The sequence below is a fragment of the Schistocerca piceifrons genome, chromosome 1 (genome assembly GCF_021461385.2).
Source record: "Schistocerca piceifrons isolate TAMUIC-IGC-003096 chromosome 1, iqSchPice1.1, whole genome shotgun sequence".
Lineage (NCBI taxonomy): Eukaryota > Metazoa > Arthropoda > Insecta > Orthoptera > Acrididae > Schistocerca > Schistocerca piceifrons.
In genome coordinates, this window is record NC_060138.1 from 360898553 (window position 1) to 360921375 (window position 22823).

Genomic DNA, 22823 nt, shown 5'->3' on the forward strand with positions numbered 1-22823 from the left:
GACAGACCAAGGTCATTGCTTACCCACTTCCCTCAACCATTGTGGAGTTTCAGTTGACAGTTGGTGCGTATTGTGAAGATTTATTGCCCACAGTTTTTAAACAATGCTTCATCCACAAACAGCTGTCAGCAATGGGGTAGGTGGGATTATATACATTGGAATGTGGTACTAGCAGAACACTCGTTTAGCTTATCCCACTTGCACATTCAAGTTTGCTGGTAATGACATGGAGATTGTGTGTTACTCCTGGTAAAATATTGGTCGCATTTCTTTCATTAGTTGTGGTTCTTTTTCATTAATGGGTTTTATTCTTCACACTTCCAGTTTCTTGAAATTTTCCTAATTATGTTTGCAAAGATGGATTGTCAGGGCTTTCCCTTCCAGCCTACAACTGCACTGCTTCTCTGACAATTTGATGATATTGAATATGCACAGAAACCATATACTCCTATTTGACTATCGTTTGCAGTGTGAAAGTCATGAATAGCTTCATGAGCAAGTTGTCTCATAACTATCACAGCAATGCACAGACTGAAGGGCTTCAAGGTCCTAGGTGAACATACAAACCATACCTGAGGTAAGTATTTATTTACATTTGATACTGTATGACGGACATGTGCGGGATGCTTTCACTTGATGGCAGGACAATGGTTTGTGGTGCTGTTGCCTTGTTACAAAATTCCATAAAAGTTATGTTGTGGAACCCTCTTCAAAGCTTGTATCCAATGCCACAGGAAAAAGTACGTATTTCTGTTTTTAAGAGAAGGTGATCTCTTAATTTGGCAGTTATAAACATTAAAAAATACGTGCATATGTTAGAATATTTGCCACATTGTCCACTACAATTTAATGAAAACTGCACCTCGATATATTTAGTCATTTTGGAAACATGTGTTGCCTTTCTTAATTGTCCCACACTGTATACTAAAATATTTCCACCAAAGTACGACATATAAATTTTGAATCTCGCACATCACATTCTGTTGTTTTATTTCCATTGCAATTTATACTCTGCATGCTGTTGATGTAAGTTCCTTTTTTCTAACCATTTGTGTCTTTCAAGAGAAGTATATGTATGTGGTATAATACAATTTTTGATCATTATCCACCATTAATGTTTTGTTTATTTCATTTTCCAGGTAATAGATCCAATTGCCCCTAGATACACAGCTGTCTTGTCAGAGGGAGCCGTAAATGTGAAAGTAAATGGGGTAATTGAAGCACCACTGATTGCGCAGAAACACCCTAAGAATCCAGATGTTGGTTCCAAAACTGTTTGGACAGGACCTAATTTGCTAATTGACGGTGAGGATGTAAATCTTCTGAAAGAAGGAGAAAATGCTACATTTATAAACTGGGGAAATCTGATGATCAAGAAGATTAACAGGTCAGTTCCATTGATACTCTAAAATATTTGTCAGTCTAGTATGTCTTGTATACATAGAACCATTATTTGTGTGAAAAAGTCCGCAGCTCATGGTCTTGCGGTAGCTTTCTCGCTTCCCACGCATGGGGTCCCGGGTTCGATTCCCGGCGGGGACATGGATTTTCTCTGCCTCCTGATAACTGGGTGTTGTGTGTTCATCATCATTGACTCGCAAGTTGTCGAAGTGGCGTCAACTAAAGAGGACCTGCAATACGGCGGCCAAACTTCCCCGCATGTGGCCTCCTGGTCAACAATGCCATACGATCATTTCATTTAATTGTGTGAAAAAATGTTTATTGAAAATACATTAAACAATACCGCGTAAATTACTTTTTCGATTTTCTTGATTTTGATTAGTTGTTGTATTCAGAACACATGCTGTTGCTGCTATAAAAACAAATTTTCAGCTCTTAATCATGAAAATGAAACTCCAAGAATATCACTTAAGCCAAACAAGGTAGAGAAAAGGTGTAAATTCCACATATCTGCTGTGGTAGAAAATCTGTGGTACCCTCATAGATGATGCTGTTGTCTGTAGGGTGGTTGCAACACCAGCAGACGGTAACAAAATTCAGGAAGACCTGCAGAAGATCAACGATTGGTGCAATACCTGCAGCTGTCAATATATCTAAAAAACAAATCTCCACATTTATGCTCTACTTTCAAATGAGTAGTAATTTCTTTCTTTGTGAAAATATCACTTTGTGAATCAGTGTGCACTTGCAAGACCTGAATCCTTCTTCCAGAACTGATGCCTAACTCTGAGAGTTACATGAAGAGTAATAACAATGTATTGTTGCTCTGCAGTCATACATTTATGTTGCAAACTTGGGGGCTGGGTGTTTGTGTTGTCCTCATCATTTCATCATCATCCATGAATGTGGTGAGATTAGACTGTGTAAAAGGTTGGATCTTTGCACGGGCGCTGATTATCGTGCAGTTGAGCACCCCAAAAGCCCAACTTTATCGTCATTATGTTGCAAAGAATGAGATTAAAAGTAATTTGTATTTTTGTTGAAGAGACAAAGTTGACATAAAATGACTGGTGAATAAGTTTCTGTGTGTTTGTTAACTACTCATTGTTTAAATATGTTGTGTGCTATCGGTTGAGCAGTGTAGCTTAGCACACCCCTGAGATGCTACAGATCCAATCCCAATAACCTACAGGGAAGGAAAGCTCCGCATAATATCACGCAAATTTAAGGGAAACCATGTTACACAATGGGTAACACCTTATTAAATGAAAATTACTAGTGGTGGCCCAATAAAGCATGAAAGTATTGGTACTGCACTTCACACAGATATGATGCTGTTTTCTATAGGGTGGTTGCAGCAGCAGCAGCTTTTGAAATGAGATGTTGAAGAAAAATGCTGAGTATAATATGGGTTCATAGGACAGGCATTAAATCACATGGGAGATAAAATAAATTTATAGCACTGCTTCATGGAAAAGGATGGGGTGGTTGATAAGATATGTTGTGAGGCATTTGGTAAATAAGCTGACAAGAGACTGTAGGTACGAACTACAGCTTTGACACAGGTTGGTGGACACTTGGAAGCATAGCATGGAACTATATCACGGATACAGCCAATGAGTGCAAAAATGATTAGTGATTTAAAGAAAGATCCCCAGAGAAGAGAGAACGAATACAAATACTTTCTCCAACACACATAATAGGTGCTATTAGCTGGCTGTGAATATTAAATCTATGCAATGAAACTCCAGTGCAAATTAGTCAACTTCATGCCCCTGTCGCTTCAGTGGCTGCATCAACGGCGTGTGCTTACCACTCTTGAACGGTGCAAGTATGCAACATTGCTGCAGTAGTAGCTGGAAGTTCCGTGTCCAGCTCAACCTCTGCACTTTGCTCCAAGTCGGAAACATCTCTCTCTCTCTCTCTCTCTATGAATATCTTCTACAGGTGTCTAAGGTGAAGTGTGTTCTTGACAGCATCCCTGAAGGTAGTCTCCTCTTCACTCTCCCTACAGCAAATCTTTTCTTCAGTGTCTTTGGAACAAGCACGCTCTGACTTTCCTCTAAGAAAATTGACTGGTTCTGTCATTGTCAGAATCTCGCCATCCAATTGAAGCAGACATTGCAAGTTTTGACAAATAATTATTTTATAAACAAATTCTTAACTGTTTGCATTCTGTAATGCAGACACAGGGCATCTCTGTGCACTCTTATTTAAATTGCTGCTGCCAAGCACATCGGAGAGAATTGCACGAGCCCCTTTGTGTAAATAATGAGGCCACTGACATTAGGGTATACATTAAAACAAATATATTTTTGTAAGTATTACAATAAAAAACTAATTATCATGTGGCATTTTTTAAAACTCTTGAGGATGGACAGTTTCCATTGTGTTGCACTCAAATTGTTTACTGATGAATCACTGTCAACCGAGCGAGGTGGCGCAGTGGTTCGACACTGGACTCGCATTCGGGAGGACGACGGTTCAAACCCGCGTCCGGCCATCCTGATTTAGATTTTCCGTGATTTCCCTAAATCACTCCAGGCACATGCCGGGATGGTTCCTCTGAAATGGCACGGTCGACTTCCTTCCCCATTCTTCCCTAATCCGATGAGACCGATGGCCACGCTGTCTGGTCTCCTTCCCCAAAACAACCAACCAATCACTGTCATGATCAAAATCATTGCCACTCCTATTTTCACTTAGCCAACCCTCCAAATGCTCCACCGCAATCTCTTCCTCAGAAAGGACAGTGCTTAAAGAACTAGCCATTTCATGCCTACTAACATGAATGTGATAAGTACAACCACTCTCTCAACACAACTGCTACACACAGGTTTCCCTAGATGGCAGTACTGTGCAGCATTGATGCCTAGTTCGGGTAGGTTTAAGAATGACACATCTGAGAGCTCTGCAAAAGATCATGTCAAATGAGGCTCGACATTGGAGTAAAAAACAAAATTTGCAATGTCGAGCACCACTCACTGTTGGATGGAAAGGATTAACAAGTTCCTACTCGTGCGGATTTTGTCATGGTTAACGAATAGTGGTTTAGTACAGGAAAGAAGGGAGAAAATCTGTGACAGATTTCCAGTCACTGCCAACTAAACATCTTGCACATAGACACATGTGGTGAATCGCCATTTCAACCAAAATAATTACTGTGAACCCTTACTAGGATTTTAACAAACATACCTGTGGACCATGGTAGCATCCAACAGCTCTGTTTTTCCACCTGGCATGGTCTTAGTCGTATATTTAAGACTTTGTCTGGCTGTGTAATCCCCCTCACCCACCCCCCACTAACCCACACACACACACACACACACAAACAAACAAACAAACTTTCCCCTCCCATTTTTCCAAATACCTCAGAATGCGTGCTATCAACTGACACTATTTTTTCATCAAGTAGTGCCACAAATTTATTTTATAAAGTTCCTGTACCCTTCTTGTCTGTTCTTTGAGAGTCCTTGCTCCATCTATGCAAACAAGCTATGTAAACTCTTTTATTTCCATGATACTTAATGGCTGTGACCTAGTAATTATAGTATTGACTTTAGTATGATTATATTTAAATACATGTGATAAGTTTTCTTTTAATTTTTAAATGAAAATGTATGCAAAATTTTTCAGACAATGGAATGTCTTGGATGAGGTAACAACAATAATATGGAAAGGATAACTTACTACTCGCCACATGAGGAGGCACTGAGTTGCACACAAGCACAACTTGGCCACATACTCACTGTTTCTTAGTGCTGGAACCGACTGACAGTCAGGCTCCAGCATTCAAGAGACAATGCCCGTGCGCGCGCGCGCGTGTGTGTGTGTGTGTGTGTGTGTGTGTGTGTGTGTGTGTGTTCCATCTTTTTTTTTTGTGCTTGCCTGAGACTCAATGCCTTTGGTATGTAGTGTGTAGCTGTCTATCCTTTCCATATTTTTAAAAATTTTTACTGATTCCACATATTTCAGGACTATTTCTCCCTCATTCTATTTAAAAACATTAACATGCCATTCCTTATCAATCCATTATGTATTTTTTGTTTTTCTGGCATTTTTCACATCCGTGTGGAATTCCTCTCCCTGAGTATGGAATGAACAATGCATCTAATTTGTCATAATGTGTTTATACACTGGAAAATGCAATAATTTGTTGGCTCCTTCATCTCTTCAGCACAAACGGCGAAATAACTGTGGAAGCTGAACCAAATATTGAAAATAAAGATTACAAAAAGACACCAAAATTAACATGGTTGGCAGTGACAAGTAAAGCACCCTTTGTACCTTGCACATGTGTCTACTTTGATCATATTATTAGCAAGGCCATTTTGGGAAAAGATGAAGATTTCAAGGATTACATTAACCACCAAACAAAGGTAAATGATAATTACACATATCTTTTGAAATAGTATTGTATTTGGATTGATTTACCATTGTTTTTAATTGTAGACAGAGGTACATATGCTGGGTGATCCAGAATTAGCTTCTGTGAAAAAGGGTGATATCATACAACTTCAAAGGAAGGGCTTTTTTATATGTGACAGGCCCTATAGACCACCAAGGTAAGAATAAAATATCTGCTTTCATTTTTCTACAGTGATTATTTCATTCTTACAACTACTTTCGTATATTTATTTATTTATTTATTTTTTATTTTACAGTGTATATACCAGTGTTGCAGGTCCTATAATATTATTTCATATTCCGGATGGTCATACAAAGGATATGCCTACTGTTGGAAAACCAAAGAGTTCCAAAGTTGACACCAAAAAGGTAATACATTGAACATATCTCACTGTCCGCATGGAATGATTACTTGCTTCCTTTTTTGTTTCTTGCTTTCTTTGTTACAATTAAAGTACCTACAGTTAAGGTAAAAATGGCAAAGCTGTCATCAGTGTAAATACCAAAGTGCTCTACTAGTGTAAACGGTAAAACTGTCATCAACATGAAGACTGGTTTAAATTCTGCAGTGCTTTACTTGGCATGATCCTGTGTATTACAGTCCCTGTCCAGCCATTCAGATTTATGTTTTCTGTTATTTGCAAACATGACTTCAGGCAAATGTTAGGATGGTTCCTTTGAAAGGACAGGACCATCCCCAATGCGATCTTGTGCTCCATCTCTAATGACATTGTCACCAATGATATGACAATCGGAATCTTCCTTTCTTCCTTCTTTAAGTAAGTTGTTACAAATTGGATGCAAATTTATGCTGATGCAACATGACTAAAGGCGTAGTGCTCAATTTAATAAAAACAATTAATATAAATTCAGAAATATGGAAGTAAGTATTTTTTGTGTTGACCAGGACATAGAACCAAGTGCTTATGATTTAATATTGGACAGTGTAATATTTATTGTAACAGTGTACAAGTCCCTACTGGGTAACAGCATAATTTTCATGAACAATTTTGATGCCTTATTGTGCTTTTTGTCATACAGAAAGAAGTTATTGATTTGTGCTAATTTTAATAGTGCACTGATTACACTGATAGTGTGTGCAAACAGCAAGCAGAAGTTACACACACACACACACACACACACACACACACACATGTATTCTGTGGAAATGAATCATCAGAGTGTAATGCATAGTAATCACATTACATAGCTTTACTATACCTAGTCTATAAATACTGAAGGAAAACATTTAGGGTGAATAATGACTAACAGAGTGAGGGGGCGCAGTGGTTAGCATACTGGACTCGCATTCAGGATGACGACGATTCAAACCCGTGTCCAGCCACCCTGATTTAGTTTCTCCATGATTCCCTAAATTGCTTCAGGCGAATACCGGGATGGTTCCTTTGAAAAGGCACAGCTGATTTCCTTCCCAACCGTTCCCTAAACCGAGCTTGTGCTCCGTCTCTAATGAACTCGCTGTTGACAGGATGTTAAACACAAATTTCCTCCTCTTCCTCAGATAATAACAAAACAGTGGAAGATTTTAGGAAGAACTTATTTTGATAGGGGGGAAATTTACAAGAGACGCAGTGCCTGCTCTACATTCAACGTAGTTTTTTTATTTTTAAAGCAGTTTTCCCAGCAACAAAAATGCAGTCCTAAGAAGTGTCCATCTCCTGCTTCTGCTTTTGTGGCCTCTTTGGACCACTTCAGTCGATCATTTTCTGATAATCCATGTCAATAAGTTTTCTTTCGGATTTGCCCAGTACCTTTTCTTTTGCTCTGATCTTTTTCGTAATTGCTCATATGCAAATAACCTTTTTATTGTACATTGTATGGTTTAATTGTTATCTTTATGTTTTTTCAGTTTCATTAAATTTTCTGTTTTGTTTTGCAAATCATCCAGGGTTAATTATTTCTCTTTCATATTGTGATTTCCTGTATCCATCCTACTTATTGTTCCATGTTCCAAAGTTCCACCATAATTTTTCATGGTAATCTGGTTTCTGGTTTCCTCACAATGTGACCAAAATAAAGAAATCCTTCAGTATAGTATCTGTAATGGGCTTCAGATCACTGTTCACCACTTCAGTTGGCACTATCCACCATTGTCCATCTTTTTGATTTTCGTATTTTTGTGTATTCTAGTTATTTTTCTCTCTTACTGTTAAGATTTTGTTAATTCTGATTTTCTGAGGGACTTTGAAAAGATTTGACTTCCATATGTCACCTCTGGTTGAATCACTGCCTTTTGATGTTTTAATTTAGTTTTTCATATTCTATGTAGAGCATGTTAATTTTTGGACTTTTATCATTTTATTAGTTCTTTCTCGCCATGCATGTTTCTCGTCCAGGTTGTACGTTATAATTTCTCCTAGGTATTCAAATTGTTTCACTATTTTTACTTTCCTTGTGTACTGTTAAGTGACTGATTGCTAGTGCATCTGTCGCCATTACCTCAATCTTTTCAAATGGGATCTGGAGTCCTATTCTTTGTGCTATATTTTGTAGTCTTGTTATATGATTTCTGGATTCGTGAATGTTATTAGCTAGTTGCACTAAGTCATCTGGCATTTTAAGTTTATTTGACATTTATTGGTTCCAGTTCTTAAGCCTGTAGGACTTTCCTTGCACCATTCCGATGTCGTGTACTCCAGAGCACAGTTGAAAAGTAATGGCGATAAACCATCTCTGTGGCTTAACCCTGTTGTAATTGTAAATGGCTCAGATATTTCTCTTCTGAACTATGTTAGATTGTGTGTTTGTTAGACTTAATTATATCATTTATATTAATTTGGAATGGAGTCCAAAATTTCTTAGTATCTTCATCATTGAAGATCTGTGGATACAATCATAACACTTTTTGAAGTGTTCAAAGGTTAGAGCTTGTTGAATTTTGTCTGGATTCGATTCTTGGCTGGGTTCTATTTTCTCCACTCAGAAACTGGGTGTTTGTGTCATCATCATTTCATCCTCATCGACGTGCAAGTCAACAAAGTGGCGTCACCTCTCAAAGACTTGCACCAGGCAATCAGATCTACCCGCCAGGAGGCCCTCACCATATGACATTTCATTTCTATAAACAATGATATGGGATTGAAACGTTCCCTTCAAGATGGAGAGTTCGTGTTCTGATTACATTTTTTTTTTTTTTTTTTTAATAAGTTCATGCTTCATTGTCACATTCCTCTTAGTGAACTACAGCAAACTAATACTGATGCAGTGAGAACTGTTGAATATGTATCTTACTTTGCAGTATCTGTCCAACATGTTAGGGCTTTACTTAACACTGACTGTCATTGGGAGGGTTCGCAGAATCAAGAATGGTGTGTGCACAAGACATCTGTGATCACATCAAGTTTCAGATCAGTTATCAATCCATTTTTAATGATCAGTTAGTGGCACAGCTGTTTGAACTGCCGTTGTTTTCAAAACCAACAAATTGTTTCTCAGAAAAAGAACTGAAAGTAATTTTTAATTTGTTTCAGTTACATCTTGAAATGGATTTCATGAAACCATCAGCTGTTTTGACTTTAATGAATTTTCTCTATGAAACAACTTAGCCATGCCTTTTCCTGACTGTTTTGAACCACTGCAGATAACAGTGACTTTTCCAGTGATGACCGGAGAGGCATAATGTTGCTTCTCAACACTAAAACGGCTAAAAACCTTAATACAAAATACTGTGACAGACTTACATCTTTTGTGATGCGTTCTCTTGAAAAAGAAATAGTGAATCTTCCAAAATTCTGTGAAATGGTGCTAAAGCATTTTGCAGCACAATAGTGGAGACAAACACCTTTCCCCTGTAAACAAACTAATTAAAGGAAGCAAAATGTGCATTAATAGGTGATAAGAAGCAATCCCATTGTTGTAACTAGCTTTTCAGCCTGCGAAACAAAGTCTTGAAAATGGGTGGTAACATGTGTCCCCACCGACATAACTTTTCCGACAGTTTAGCTCAACAAACCATACTAAAAGTGATGCATTATGGGCAAATCTTTAATGCGGTGTATCACTTAAGCTACATATTTTCATAACACACAAGTATAAATATGAAAACCAACAAATATTGTATGTTAGCTTCACAAGCATTTAAGTATACCTGCAGATGTTTAATATTTATTGACAATATTAGTTTGTCAAATAACCAATAAATTTAAGTGACCTCACATCAGCAATAATAGTGACCAAAATTATCAGTTGACAACGCAGTTTCACAAGGTTAAGATGTCAAACACCCAAAGGAAAGCTTGTGCTGCAATTATATTAGCTATAGCCTGCAAGCAAGACTAAACAATGAAAAAGAGGAAATGATTCCGAGAGTGGTTTGAAAAACAGAGTGATTAGTCACATGTTACTGACTGAAATCAGAACCACGGGTCCAAAAGTTATTTTCCAACGAGTCCTGCAGTGTAGGACAAGTTATTAATGTCAATATTAGATTAAATAAAGATATAAAATATAAAATGATAATTAAATAGACACCCTAGCTGCAAGCAGGCATTGATACACTTCATTGGGGACATGTTGAAAATGTGTGCCCTGACCGGGACTCGAACCTGGGATCTCCTGCTTACATGGCAGACGCTCTATCCATCTGAGCCACCGCGGGCACAGAGGATAGTGCGTCTGCAGGGACTTATCCCTTGCACGCTCCCCGTGAGATCCACATTCCCAACATGTCCACAACACTACATTCATAGTGCGCCTAATAGATGTTTGCCCATCATACTCATTACTCGTGGCAGATTAATCTACCAAGTCCCGTACGAGTTCGGGCATAGCGTGTGCGTTCGCACAAGAAGGTCAAAGGCCGGGAACCCATATTTTTAACTATATATGACGGTAGTATCTGTTCCCGAAAGAACAGTTACCGTGGATGACCATGCAGCTTTGCTAGAAATGAAATGATAATTAAATAGACACCCTAGCTGCAAGCAGGCATTGATACACTTCATTGGGGACATGTTGAAAATGTGTGCCATGCCATGGTAACACTGAAGGACATATTGAACATCAGTGTTCTAAGAATTATGATGGTTACAGTGGAGGTATGGAGTGTGATGGAGCTCTACAAATATTTCAGAGGTCGCTGCCTGTTTATAACGTTAGATATACGGAGTACCTAGGCGATGGGGACTCAAAAGCTTTCAATAAAATTAATGAGTTCAATGTTTATGGTGATACCTTGGTAACAAAACTGGAGTGTTGTGGACATGTGCAAAAGACATATGCTAGATTGAGGAAGCTACAAAGAGAAATGATAGGAAAGTTGCTATGTGATGGAAAATCTCTGTGTGGCCGTGGCAGATTGACAGAAACTGAAATAGACCTCCTTCAGAGTTATTCTGGGCTGGCCATTAGATAAACTGCACCTCTGAATGATGTTTCAGCAATGAGAAAACCTGTATGGTCCATTACTTTCATACATTGTCCATAGATGACCACCCTGTTCATGGACTTTGCCCTAACTGAGCAGATTCTTGGTGTGGTTACAAAAAATCAAAAGAAAGTGGTCAAATATATGATCATAAGCATTCACTTTCTGAGCCTGTTATGAATTAAATAAAACCAATTTTTAGGAGTGACCCTGTTTTGCTCAGTAAATGTCTTCATGCAGGCACTCAGCATACAAATGAAAGTTTCAACCATTGCATATGGGAAAGATTACCCAAGAATGTTTTTGTAGGACTAAATACATTAAACATTGGTGTACTAGATGCACAGATATGTTTCAGTGATGGAGTGATAAGAAGGTTGGAAGTCCTGAGAAATTTAGGCATAAAATGTGGCTCTAATATGGAAGATCAGTTGCTTGCATGTGATAGACAACGGGTGCATGAAGATGAAAGATTCGCTCTTCAAGTTACCAAAGAAGAAAGAAGCACTAAAAGGAATGCCAGGAGGAAGCTTGAAGATGAAGAAACGCTGCAGGATGAATACTACGCTTCAGGAATGTTCTGAGGCACAGTTTAACTGGGTCCGCAGCTTGTGTTGCTGCCTCTGGATCACAAGGTCCTGGGTTCGATTCGCAGCCGCGTTAGGGATTTTCTCTGCCCGGGGACTGGGTGTTTGTGCTGTCCTCATCATTTGTGACAGTGGCTAAATTGGACTGTTTTGGACTCATGTCTTCATTCACAATTTCCCGCAAGTAGTGTTTTTCAGGATTTAGGTACAAATATTTCCTGATGTGTATAAAGCATTGTTCTAATTTTTTTTTTTTTACTGTAACTTACAATAGTCCATACTTATGTAGTAGACCCAAGCTTTATTGCAGAATCTACTAAATTCTAGAAAAAATAACATTTTATTATGAAAAAAATTATAAAAGTTGAAAAGTAAGATGTGACATTTTTTATCCTTGTAATATACATACTGTCAGATGGGGTGATTTCGGACGGTTTTGTTGTTATTTTGATTGTAACTTTCGTATATATTGTTAGATTAAATTGATTGTTAATGAATCGGTAGGGTATATGTGTAACGAATAAAATATCCCAGAACCAGAAAGTGTATGTGTAGGTATATTTATCTGAGGCAGTTAAATAAAGTGAAGTGTCCGAAGTCACCCCATGCTGTCCAAAGTTACAGTATATAAAGGGCGAATTCGGACAGTTACTGCCCTTTTTTTTCTTCCCTTTTTTTTCTTTTTTTCCCCCTACATGCTTTTTATTTGATTTTGGTGACATTTTAAGGTAGCCCTTAGTTACGAATAAGTGATATGGAATGATATAATGAATATATTGCAGATAAGTTCTGCACGAGCTCGTTTAATACTTTTGCCTAAGCGAACAGAAAGATCTTCTGACTGTCATTTGAGGAATAAATGTACCCATTCTTCTCCTGAGAAATCATTAAGAAATACCCATTCTTCTCCTGGCAAATTATTAAGAAATTTCTTCTCTTTACAGCCAGATTTATCAAGGTAGCCTTTAACTAAATATCTAATATCCAATTTAGTGAAGAGAAATCCCCAATGTGCAGCCCTCAAGATACCTTGCTTCAGCATTTCTTCTTCATTTAGCACTGGATGTCCTCCCATTTTTTTTTTTCGGATGTGCTTGCTGCACTTTATTTTGTAGGGTTGATTTAGGTATACCATACAAATCTCATGCTTTTCTGTGCGATAATTTACCATTCTGAATATGACAAACAGCTTTATCTAAAAGTTCCGCATCATAATTACACCGTACTGTAGCACCTCTCCTGCTCTTACACGTTCTTGGCATTGTCCGAAATCACCCCACTCAGTACACAGTTTTACAAACACCGTCGTTATTTTATAACCTTGCACAAGAAACTCGACAAACTTGTACAGAAATTGTCTCAATGCTGTTAGTTACTGAGCGCATTGACAGTTAAGGTTACAATAACTTCCCGCTTGGCGCAACAATAGAAAGTTCCCACTTTACGATAATGCATGGATTTTTAACTCTGAAACTGTTAGTCAGTTATTCAACTAGGGAAACAATTGACGCAAAATAAAAGTTGTGGAAAGTGATAAATACAATCTTGCGCTTAAAATAACTGGCGCACGGACGTTAAAATACGTAACTCTTTGTTTCTATGCAGTGGCAAAGAGCAGATAAGTCATACTGTCCGAATTCGCCCCGGTGTCCAAAATCACCCCATTTGACGGTTGTTGGAAGAATCCTAAGGAAATGCAATCTGAAAACAAAGGAAGTAGGTTACAGTACGCTTGTTTGCCCACTTCTTGAATATTGCTCAGCAGTGTGGGATCCGTACCAGATAGGGTTGATAGAGGAGATGGAGAAGATCCAGCGGAGAGCAGCGCGCTTCGTTACAGGATCATTTGGTAAACGCGAAAGCGTTACGGAGATGATAGACAAACTCCAGTGGAAGACTCTGCAGGAGAGACGCTTAGTAGCTTGGTACGGACTTTCGTTGAAGTTTCGAGAACATACCTTCGCCGAGGAGTCAAGCAGTATATTGCTCCCTCCTACTTATATCTCGCGAAGAGACCATGAGTATAAAATCAGAGAGATTAGAGCCCACACAGAAGCATACCGACAATCCTTCTTTCCACGAACAATACAAGACTGGAATAGAAGGGAGAACCGATAGAGGTACTCAAGGTACCCTCCGCCACACATCGTCAGGTGGCTTGCAGAGTATGGATGTAGATGTAGATGAATAGGTGGAATTAAATAGGTTTAGTACCTCAGCCATCGTGTCATGCATATCTGGTGAAAATTTGGACTCCTTCAAATTTATAACATTAGATTAAATGGTAACTAAATTTGAGGAAGCATTTTGGGGAAAAAATTGCATCAGTTTCTTTGTAATTTTTTTAATAACCCTAAGCAGGTTCAAAAACATTGAAAATACTTCTAATTTGTTTAGAAAGTGTGCTGCATTACCTGATATCAACAAAAACTCTGTAAAACATGTACATTATAAACCATGCCTGAAAGAAATATATGTTGAGTTATGCATAATATTGAGCCAGAAAAATACCCTGTATCGTTAACCACCTTTAGCAGGTTTTTCGCACTGACTAGCACTACTCATCTTTTCATTAATATGGATGGGTAAATTTCCTCCATTAAAATTTGTACATATGCATCTGTCAGAAGTAGAAAAGCCATAAAAGTTTAGCAATTGTGAAGCAAAATTACCTTTCTCGCATATTATTCACTTAACAATTACCATTGTCAAAAGTACATATGTAAAGTTCTAATAAGCTCAAGGTGTAACTACATTTAAATCATTTATTTATTCATACAACAGAAGAATTGTGTAAAAATAAACATCAAATAAATTGCAGGAAGGAGGCTTAGACAACAAATAAACATCCAACAGCTACAGTCAGTTGAGTGCTGACCTTGCTTTGAGCATTCCAGGGTATTTCTACTGGGTCCTTTCTTTGACTAGATGTTCCACTGTTTGTTATTAGTTCCAGAGACGCAAATGGGAGAGTTGCAAGACCCCATTTTGCATGAAAGGAAAAGCCATGTCCGGACCTTCGTCAGTTGAGGCTAGCTTTGCATGTTCTTCTTCCAAATCAAGCCCCCAGGTGAAGAAGGGATTCTTTTACTCTTGCTAAAAATTGCTGCGTGTTGCTTATTTTTCATAAATGGAAATTGTATGACAAGCCAAAACTTACCTGATCTGGTAATTCAACTTGAGTGGACTCATAAACTCTTGTGTGGGATCAGTCTCCTGTTATTTTTGGGTTGGAATGATATTTACTAAAAATTTTATGCTACACTACAGCACTTAGTTTTCAGCCCCTTCACATTTATTGAAACACATTTTTGCTGTGCTAATACATAAATAAGGGAAAGGCAACCACCCACCTGTAGCCGATTGAAGCATGGACCACAAAAACACGTAACTGAAAACTGTATTTGCATTACCTTTTGAGCACTAGCTCTTTTCCTAGCAAAAGTACACACACACACACACACACACACACACACTGGTGTGCCACAATGCCACAAGTGAATGGTTAAAAGTATCTTCCGCTCGCCATTCTTGAAGGTATTTGCTGTTGGGGACCTGCTATGCAGTGCTGCTACATAAAATGCGTGACTACTTCAGCTTTTGCATTTTGCGGTTGCTGAAGGAGTTCCAATCTATTCAAGCTACTAAAATGATGTAATCAGTTTTGTAGTAACTCTTCTATATTATAATTGCAACATTTCCACTGTACAATTTCATTTACAGTTGCAAGTGATACAGATCACGCATATCTTGTAGCTCACAATAAATCATAACATGTGCTGCCGTACCAATTTGATATTACAAAATGACTGTTCCCATCTGTCATGTTCAACTGTTCTGGCATTGACATTATCGCCTGCTTTGTTCCATTGCTTCCAGGACACCACCAAGCTGCAATGCCAAAGTGTAAGTGGGCTCCACAGCATGTGGAGATGCTCACTCACCATTGATGTTCTGAGCTGATACCTTTTAGAACAAATTTACACATAAGACAAAGCAGAACATGCTCAGTGGGATGTTCCACACTTAACAGCTGCCTAAACAACATTTTCTGTTTCATCAAACATCTTTGGTGAGCCCACATGGGTAGAAGTGGAACATTTTATTCTGCAGAATCAACATGTTACATCAGAGCTCCATTGGCCATGGCAAAAGTTGTGTAATGGTCACGGGAGTGTATCTTTGGATGTCTGTGTAGTTGTGTGTGTAAATTTGTGTACTACTTCTAGAAAAAGAGCTAGTGCTTGAAAGCTAGTGTGAATGCTGTTTTCAGTTGTGTGTTTCTGTGTTCCACACATTGATCCACTATTGGTGAGTGGTTGTCTTTCCCTTATTTTATGTGTTGCTCCAGCCAGTAGTTTCCACTATTGTTATGAGTTTGCTTTTTAACAGTCAATAATCTCAATATTTAAACCAAATCGGCACACCATATTTATTAATAAACTGTTTCACCTTTCATTGGTGGCCGATTAGGGTAAAGATAAACGAATATGATACATATATACACTTCACCCACACAGTGATATGTAAATATATTATGTTAATATAATGTTTGACACCCACAGGCGAAGTTACGAACTCGTGGCTGATTATAACGTGAGGTCTACTTTTCGGTAACTAAATCAGGGCATCAGTAATGACACAGAGATGTTAACATTACAAATGATTGCTACCAACTGACTTAATTATTGTCCTGCCAATTGCTTACAGAAGTGAGTAAGAACAAAAATAAAACCTGTTGTTATGTTCTAATTTGTAACACGAAAAGAGCAAAATCAAGGGATACAAAATTCAATGAGGTGACAAGTCATGGAATTGCAATATGCATATATACAGATAGTAGCAGTATCACATACACAAGGTATAAAAGGGCACTGTATTGATGGGAACTGACATTTGTATTCAGAAGACCATGTGGAAAGGTGTCTGAGTTGTTTGTGGCTACACAATGGTAATCAACGAACTTTTAACGCAGAATGGTAGTTGGGGCTAGATGCATGCAAACCGTAGTTGGAGTTAGACACGTGGGAAATTCCATTTCAGAAATTGTTAGTGAATTCAGTATTATGAGATCCACAGTGTGAAAAGTGTGCTGATAATACCAAATTTCAGGCATTACCTCTCACCATAGACAACATAGTGGCCGACAACCTTTACTTAATGACCAAGAGCAGCGGCGTTTGCATAGAGTTGTCAGTGCTAACAGACAAGCAGCACTGCATGAAATAATCACAGAAATCAATGTGGGACATACGACGACATATCCATTAGAACAGTGCAACAAAAATTTGGTGGTGATGGGCTATGGCAGCAGATGACTGATGCTAGTGCCTTTGCTAACAGCACAACTTTGCTTGCAATGCCTCTCCAGGGCCTTAGATGACCGGAAAACTGTGACCTGGTCAGGTGAGTCCTGATTTCAGTTGATAAGAGCTAATGGTAGGGTTTGAGTGTAGAGCTGACCCCATGAAGCCTCAGACTCAAGTTGTGAATTAAACACTGTGCAAACTGCTAGTGGCTCCATAACATTGTGGACTGTGTTGACATGGAATTTATTTGGTCCTCTGGTTCAACTGAATCAATCATTGACTGGAAATGGTTACATTCAGCTACTTGAAGACCATTCATAGCCATTCGTGGGCTTCTAGTTCTCAAACAATGATGTCATGTCACCGGGCCAGAATTGTTTGTGGTTGGTTTGAAGAGCATCTTGAACAATTCAAGCGAATGATTTGGCCACCAATATAGCCCCACATGAATCTGTCTTTTTGTTGTGCCTGTCTGTGACTCACCTCTCCTCTATATGGTGAGTAGCAAGTTTGCGTTACATGAACTGTATGGTTATAATAAAGGCAAAGTACCACTTTTTGGATATTGTTTCTACTTCTGCTAGGATCACAAAGCCCACCAAAGATGGCTAAAAAGGGACTTGTCCTTTTCTAATAATTGGCAAACTAACAAGTTCTCGTAGTGAAAGTAGACTTCTTGGAATCGAAAAGATCTTAGCTATATTGTCTCTGAATTTTGGAAATAATCACTAATTAATATTAAAACATTCTGGGACATGAGAACTGTGATTATGAATAATATTGAAGTATGAAGTTTTTTTGAAGAAAAAAGAAAAAGAAAAAACTGATTATGGAGAGGAGGAGAATGAGGGTTTTAAAATGTTGTATATCTCTTTACCAAGCAACACATATTTGTTCACTAAGAATTCCAGATCGACATGTTTCTTACAAATCTGTTAATGTCTCTTAATAATAGTTGGACCCATTTAAACTAGCTACACTGTTGCCATCAGTGATTGGGAAATTACACAGTAATAAAACTTTATGAATTTCTGCTGGAATAAGAAAGTAGATAATTTATGTTACAGTTGTATAAGTGCCATTCGTAAAACTAGATTAAACAAATTGGTTCAATGGGCTTTCTGAATCACAATGTCATACAGGATGTAAAAAAACTGATCTAGGACTGATTTTATTTTCACTTTTCCAATTGATGCCAGTCTTAAACCACTAAAGCCTCCACTTCTCTTGCAATTCCATGAGGATGGAGAGAGAATCTGCCCCTTACTTCTTTGTCATTCAGATTTGTTCGATCGTGCTGTAAGTGTCTGCACCACGTAACTATAAAATGGTGCATTGTTGCCATATGCTTCCCCCAACTCAGTATGGATTGGTTAACTTTTCGTGGTTGGAGTTCACAGTGAATAGGTTCAGATTCAATGATGACATGTATTCATGTACGGGGATTTTGAAGTTTGGCATGTGATGAAGCAAAACTTTTCGCAGTACCACTTGATAATGACCGTAAGACCGAAACTGCAGTTGTGAAATAAACAATCTGTACTATTAATGGTGAATATGATGTCCTTTTAAAAAAATCGGGATGAATTGTTGCTGTGCTGTTCTCTTTCAAACCCAGAATACACATTAGTGTGTGATGCTCAGTTTTATCAGTAGTGGTCCTGCTCGTTACCTAATGTACATGTATGTATTTAGCAAGCAACTATACAAAGCACAACGGATGATGGTTTGTCCTATTACAAGTCACTTCCTTCTTTAGTCATTTCTTGACTGGACAAGAAGCAAAATAATGGGCTGTATGATGTACACACTAATTTTGTGTTTTTTGTCCTTTATGCTTTGTGCATGAAATAAAGAATGAAAAGTGTAAAACCATTTTACAATCCATCTTACAGTACTGTTTCTGCATGTCTGCCCAACCACCCTCAAAAGGACATTGTCTTTCAGTTTGGTACAACACAAGCTACAAATTTATGAGTGCCTTCACAATTTACAATATGGCCGTATGCAATTTTGACAGTTCCCCGAAAGTCTCCCAGCAAATATATCTTCTGTTCACCCTGCTTTTAACCGAATTTATATAAATTTATCCAGTTTACATTACTTTATAGCCTTACCAATAGATGTTTATCAAGGTAAATAGTACATTGGTTAGGACATTTGACTCATATTTCAAACTAAGAAGGTTCCAGTTCATGTTTAGTTATTCCATGGTTTTCCTTCACAACAGGAAAAATCCGTGATGAGCTACTTAACACCAGTGTTAAGTAGCTGCTTTTTCTCCCCCCCCCCCCCCCCCCCCCCACCCCCACCCCCATCATTGTTAAACTGTGCCAGTGCTGCAGCTGTAATGTGAATGTGACTAGGTACTAAACTGTAACCTTTTTTCCGTAGATATTTAACTAATGTATTGCAGCACTGACGAAAGTGAGTATGTAGTTCCTCAGTAGCGAAGATTAGTGAAAATGTACCATTTAGAACATGGAACACAAGCTTGGGTGGGTAAAAGATGAAGATAATTGGCTGTATCTTTTCTAAGAATGCCATTAGCTTTAATAGATTTATGAAAACCATTTTGAACATAAATGTGGATGACCAGATGTGTAATTTAAGTCTGTTCCTCACAAATGTGAGCCCACTGTGCCAACTGCTATGTTACTACACTTGGTTACTCCAGTGTCTTTTAGTTAGGACGTCATCTGCCCATCCTGATTTACGTTTTGTATGGTTTCTTGTTTCTGGTATATGCTAGAACAGTTCCTTCAGTTAGACCCTGTCTAACTTCCATCCATTTTTAGTCTACAGAGGTTCTGTTACATTCCTGATTACTTTGATGTTTTAAACTCCTTATTTCTTTCCCTTCAATATGAATGTGCTTGTTCAATCCTTGTGGCCATTTTGTAGAATGTGGTTTTAAATGTAATAGTAGAATGGTAATGGGTCTTAATGCTGTAGAGTCTTAACAGGGTACTGATTAATATTGCCCCTTGTGACTACATATTTTTTGAAGCAACCTCTGTTTTCCATCCATCTGTGTGGTGGAGACGAAAATACAACTCGAGAGCCGAATTTGTAAAATTACGTCGCGTATCGAACTACGCGTATTCCGTGGCAAACGTAAAACAGTTCAAAGTGGAACCATCGTTCTCCGCAGCCAGTTTGGCAAGCACCGACACGACGCTTGAAGTTACTTTCACTGAACTGCCACGTGCGTGTGGCACTGTCAAAAGCGTGCCAGCTGTGAGCCTTCCGAATCAGTCCGGAACGCAATCAACAGGTGCTGGGATACTCATCCTTTTGTGTCTGTTTAGCTTCAGCGGTAAGCGGTGTATGCACACCTTGCTTCTTGGTTGTGTTGCAATGTAGCTTTAATGCTCTTTTACTTATCATTCTTTGTGCGCGATAGTTACTGTTGTCGCCATATATTATATCACACATGTTTAAATGCGAGTCACGTCCCATCAACATGTGGTGTAACGTGTAATCGTACATGTTCGAAAGCAAAACTGCAGGTCACTTGTGAAGGGACACACGTTATTTATAAGATTATCGTTCAGGTATTTGCAACTAATGAATGAATGTAAGAAAAGATGTCACGATTTACCACCGTGGTCTAAAACAAAGTTTTTGCTTTAGTTGTACTTTTCTTTATAGTGCGCCGTTTATCGTGGTTGTTTAGAAATATATGTTGTTTTGTGTGCTCAGCATGTATTACACCGGCGTATCTTGTAATTGGCCTTGCGGTCGTATTTGTAGAACGCCATTACTGCACAGATTTATGTGTGTAAATGTGCTGCCCACAGATCTCTTTAATACGGGTGGTGTATTTCTGCATACATAAGAAATTTGTTTTTCAGCTTAAAGACTTACGCCGTCGTATCATATTTTACGAACGACTGCCATATTCGAACCAACATATTTTTCCTGCCGAGGTTAACCGTAGCCGACATTATTACAGCCACGGCCACTTCTAATTGGTTAAAACAGGCGGCCGTCCTGCAGCGCGTCCAGGCAAGGTTCCCAACATGTGGTTTTCAATAATTTTGTAGTGTGGTTAGCGCTCGTAACAGTCAGCTACGAAACCGTGATATTTAATCACGATATGTTTTATGAAGAGAAGGATCACGGATTTTTAAATTCTCGACTGCTTTTCAGGAGCTTTTGAAAAGTCATCAAAGTCGGCTGCACCGTTCACCTGTTTGACTTCGCAAACTAGAGAATAAGGAGAACTAAAAATCGCACTATTCTGATACTGTTGGTCTTCATATTTATATTTCCTGCCTATTGTATGGAGGTCTCGTCTGTTTGCGGTTCCCTTGGTTGCTTACGATTGTATCTTGGTGGAGCGCGTGTAATAATATTGAGGGAACCTATAATACGATGTTCAGAGCCGTAGAAGAATTATGCGCCAAAGAAAAAAAGGAGATCAATGACAATTTTGCATTAAAGACAGCTAATTAAAACTAAGCAACCCAGAAAATGAATAAAGGAAGAAGCAAAGTGTCCCTTGCAATTGGAAAATATCACTGAATCATGACAACATGAGAATTACTGATCACCAGCATATTGCATAATATCTTTTCAGGCGTTACTATGTAGATATAAGCAATACAAAAGTCATTGACAAGAGGTATCACAAACAAACGGGAAAACTAAGTAAAATTCGTTTTGCAACAATTTTAACAAAATGTCTTCATAGATAACGGTATTCCAGATTAAATTGTAAAGAAATGCAGACAAAGTTAGCTTCTTTTTTTGCTTGGCAGGCATATTTCCAAACTGTATAATAATTGCGAAGTGGCCTCTGTTCATAAGAACGTAGGAAAAAAAAAAAACAATCGTAGGAAAATATTAACCATTCCCGATATTAATCAGGGTTTAGAAAAATAATAAAAAAGTACTGCATAAAAAGTTAAATAAACTTTTGAACCAAAGTAAAATCCAAACTGATGCTTAGAATCACTTAAGGAATAGTGGGCAACAGATGCCATCCATTATACTTTAAAAAAAAACTGTCCTAGAAACAATGGAAAATAAACAAAATACCACCGGCATTATAATCGTTTAAAAAGCTCCAAGTTTATGACATTAGAGGCACTGCATCAAAATGGTTTGTCTGGTGGGAAACAGAAGTGAAACGTGAACCATAAACAAATATTAAGGCAAATTTCTCAAATTTAGAAATTCTATAAAAAAAATATGGGAGTTCTTCAAGGATCTGTATGTGGACCAGTCCTTTGCCTCCTGTATACAAATAGCCTAGACCTGACACAGAGCCTCAAACAAATACATTTTTTTCCAGATGTCACAAGCATCCTTCTTATTCGAAACACCCAAAACCACCTAAGAGCAGCAGTAAATAGGTCTACAGTTAACTAGCTGGGTGGTTTGAGGGAAATAAGCTGTTGATAAACACAAAAAACATTACCAGAATTTGTACTTAAAAAGGTGATCCAAGCAACATAAGTGTTACAGTAAACTCGAACGGAATTTAACTGTCTCTGAAAACATAGTTTTCATGCACTTGGATTCAAATAGAATTCAGTTGGCATGCACATATAAGCAAAATAAAATGCACTGATAAATAAAGAATGATACAGTGTATATTTACTTTCTGTTAAAACAAATTTTCATTCTGTCTGATTTGCGTATTTTGCCTATTTCCACAGCATGCACCCATTCATACATATTTTATTTATTTATTTTAATCCACAGTCTGGAAACACTTTCGAA

The 22823-nt window shown here is 38.1% G+C and overlaps 1 protein-coding gene across 2 annotated transcripts in view; it reads left to right on the forward strand.

Annotated features, from left to right (window-relative positions):
* LOC124785494 (bifunctional glutamate/proline--tRNA ligase) overlaps positions 1 to 22823 on the forward strand; it is a 221267-nt gene that overhangs the window by 103991 nt on the left and 94453 nt on the right. For both annotated transcript variants that reach the window (XM_047254186.1, XM_047254187.1), the window contains exons 10-13: positions 1140 to 1387; positions 5579 to 5780; positions 5854 to 5966; positions 6066 to 6177. In XM_047254186.1, coding sequence (XP_047110142.1) covers positions 1140 to 1387; positions 5579 to 5780; positions 5854 to 5966; positions 6066 to 6177 — 675 coding nt within the window. The remainder of the gene's footprint in view (positions 1 to 1139; positions 1388 to 5578; positions 5781 to 5853; positions 5967 to 6065; positions 6178 to 22823) is intronic.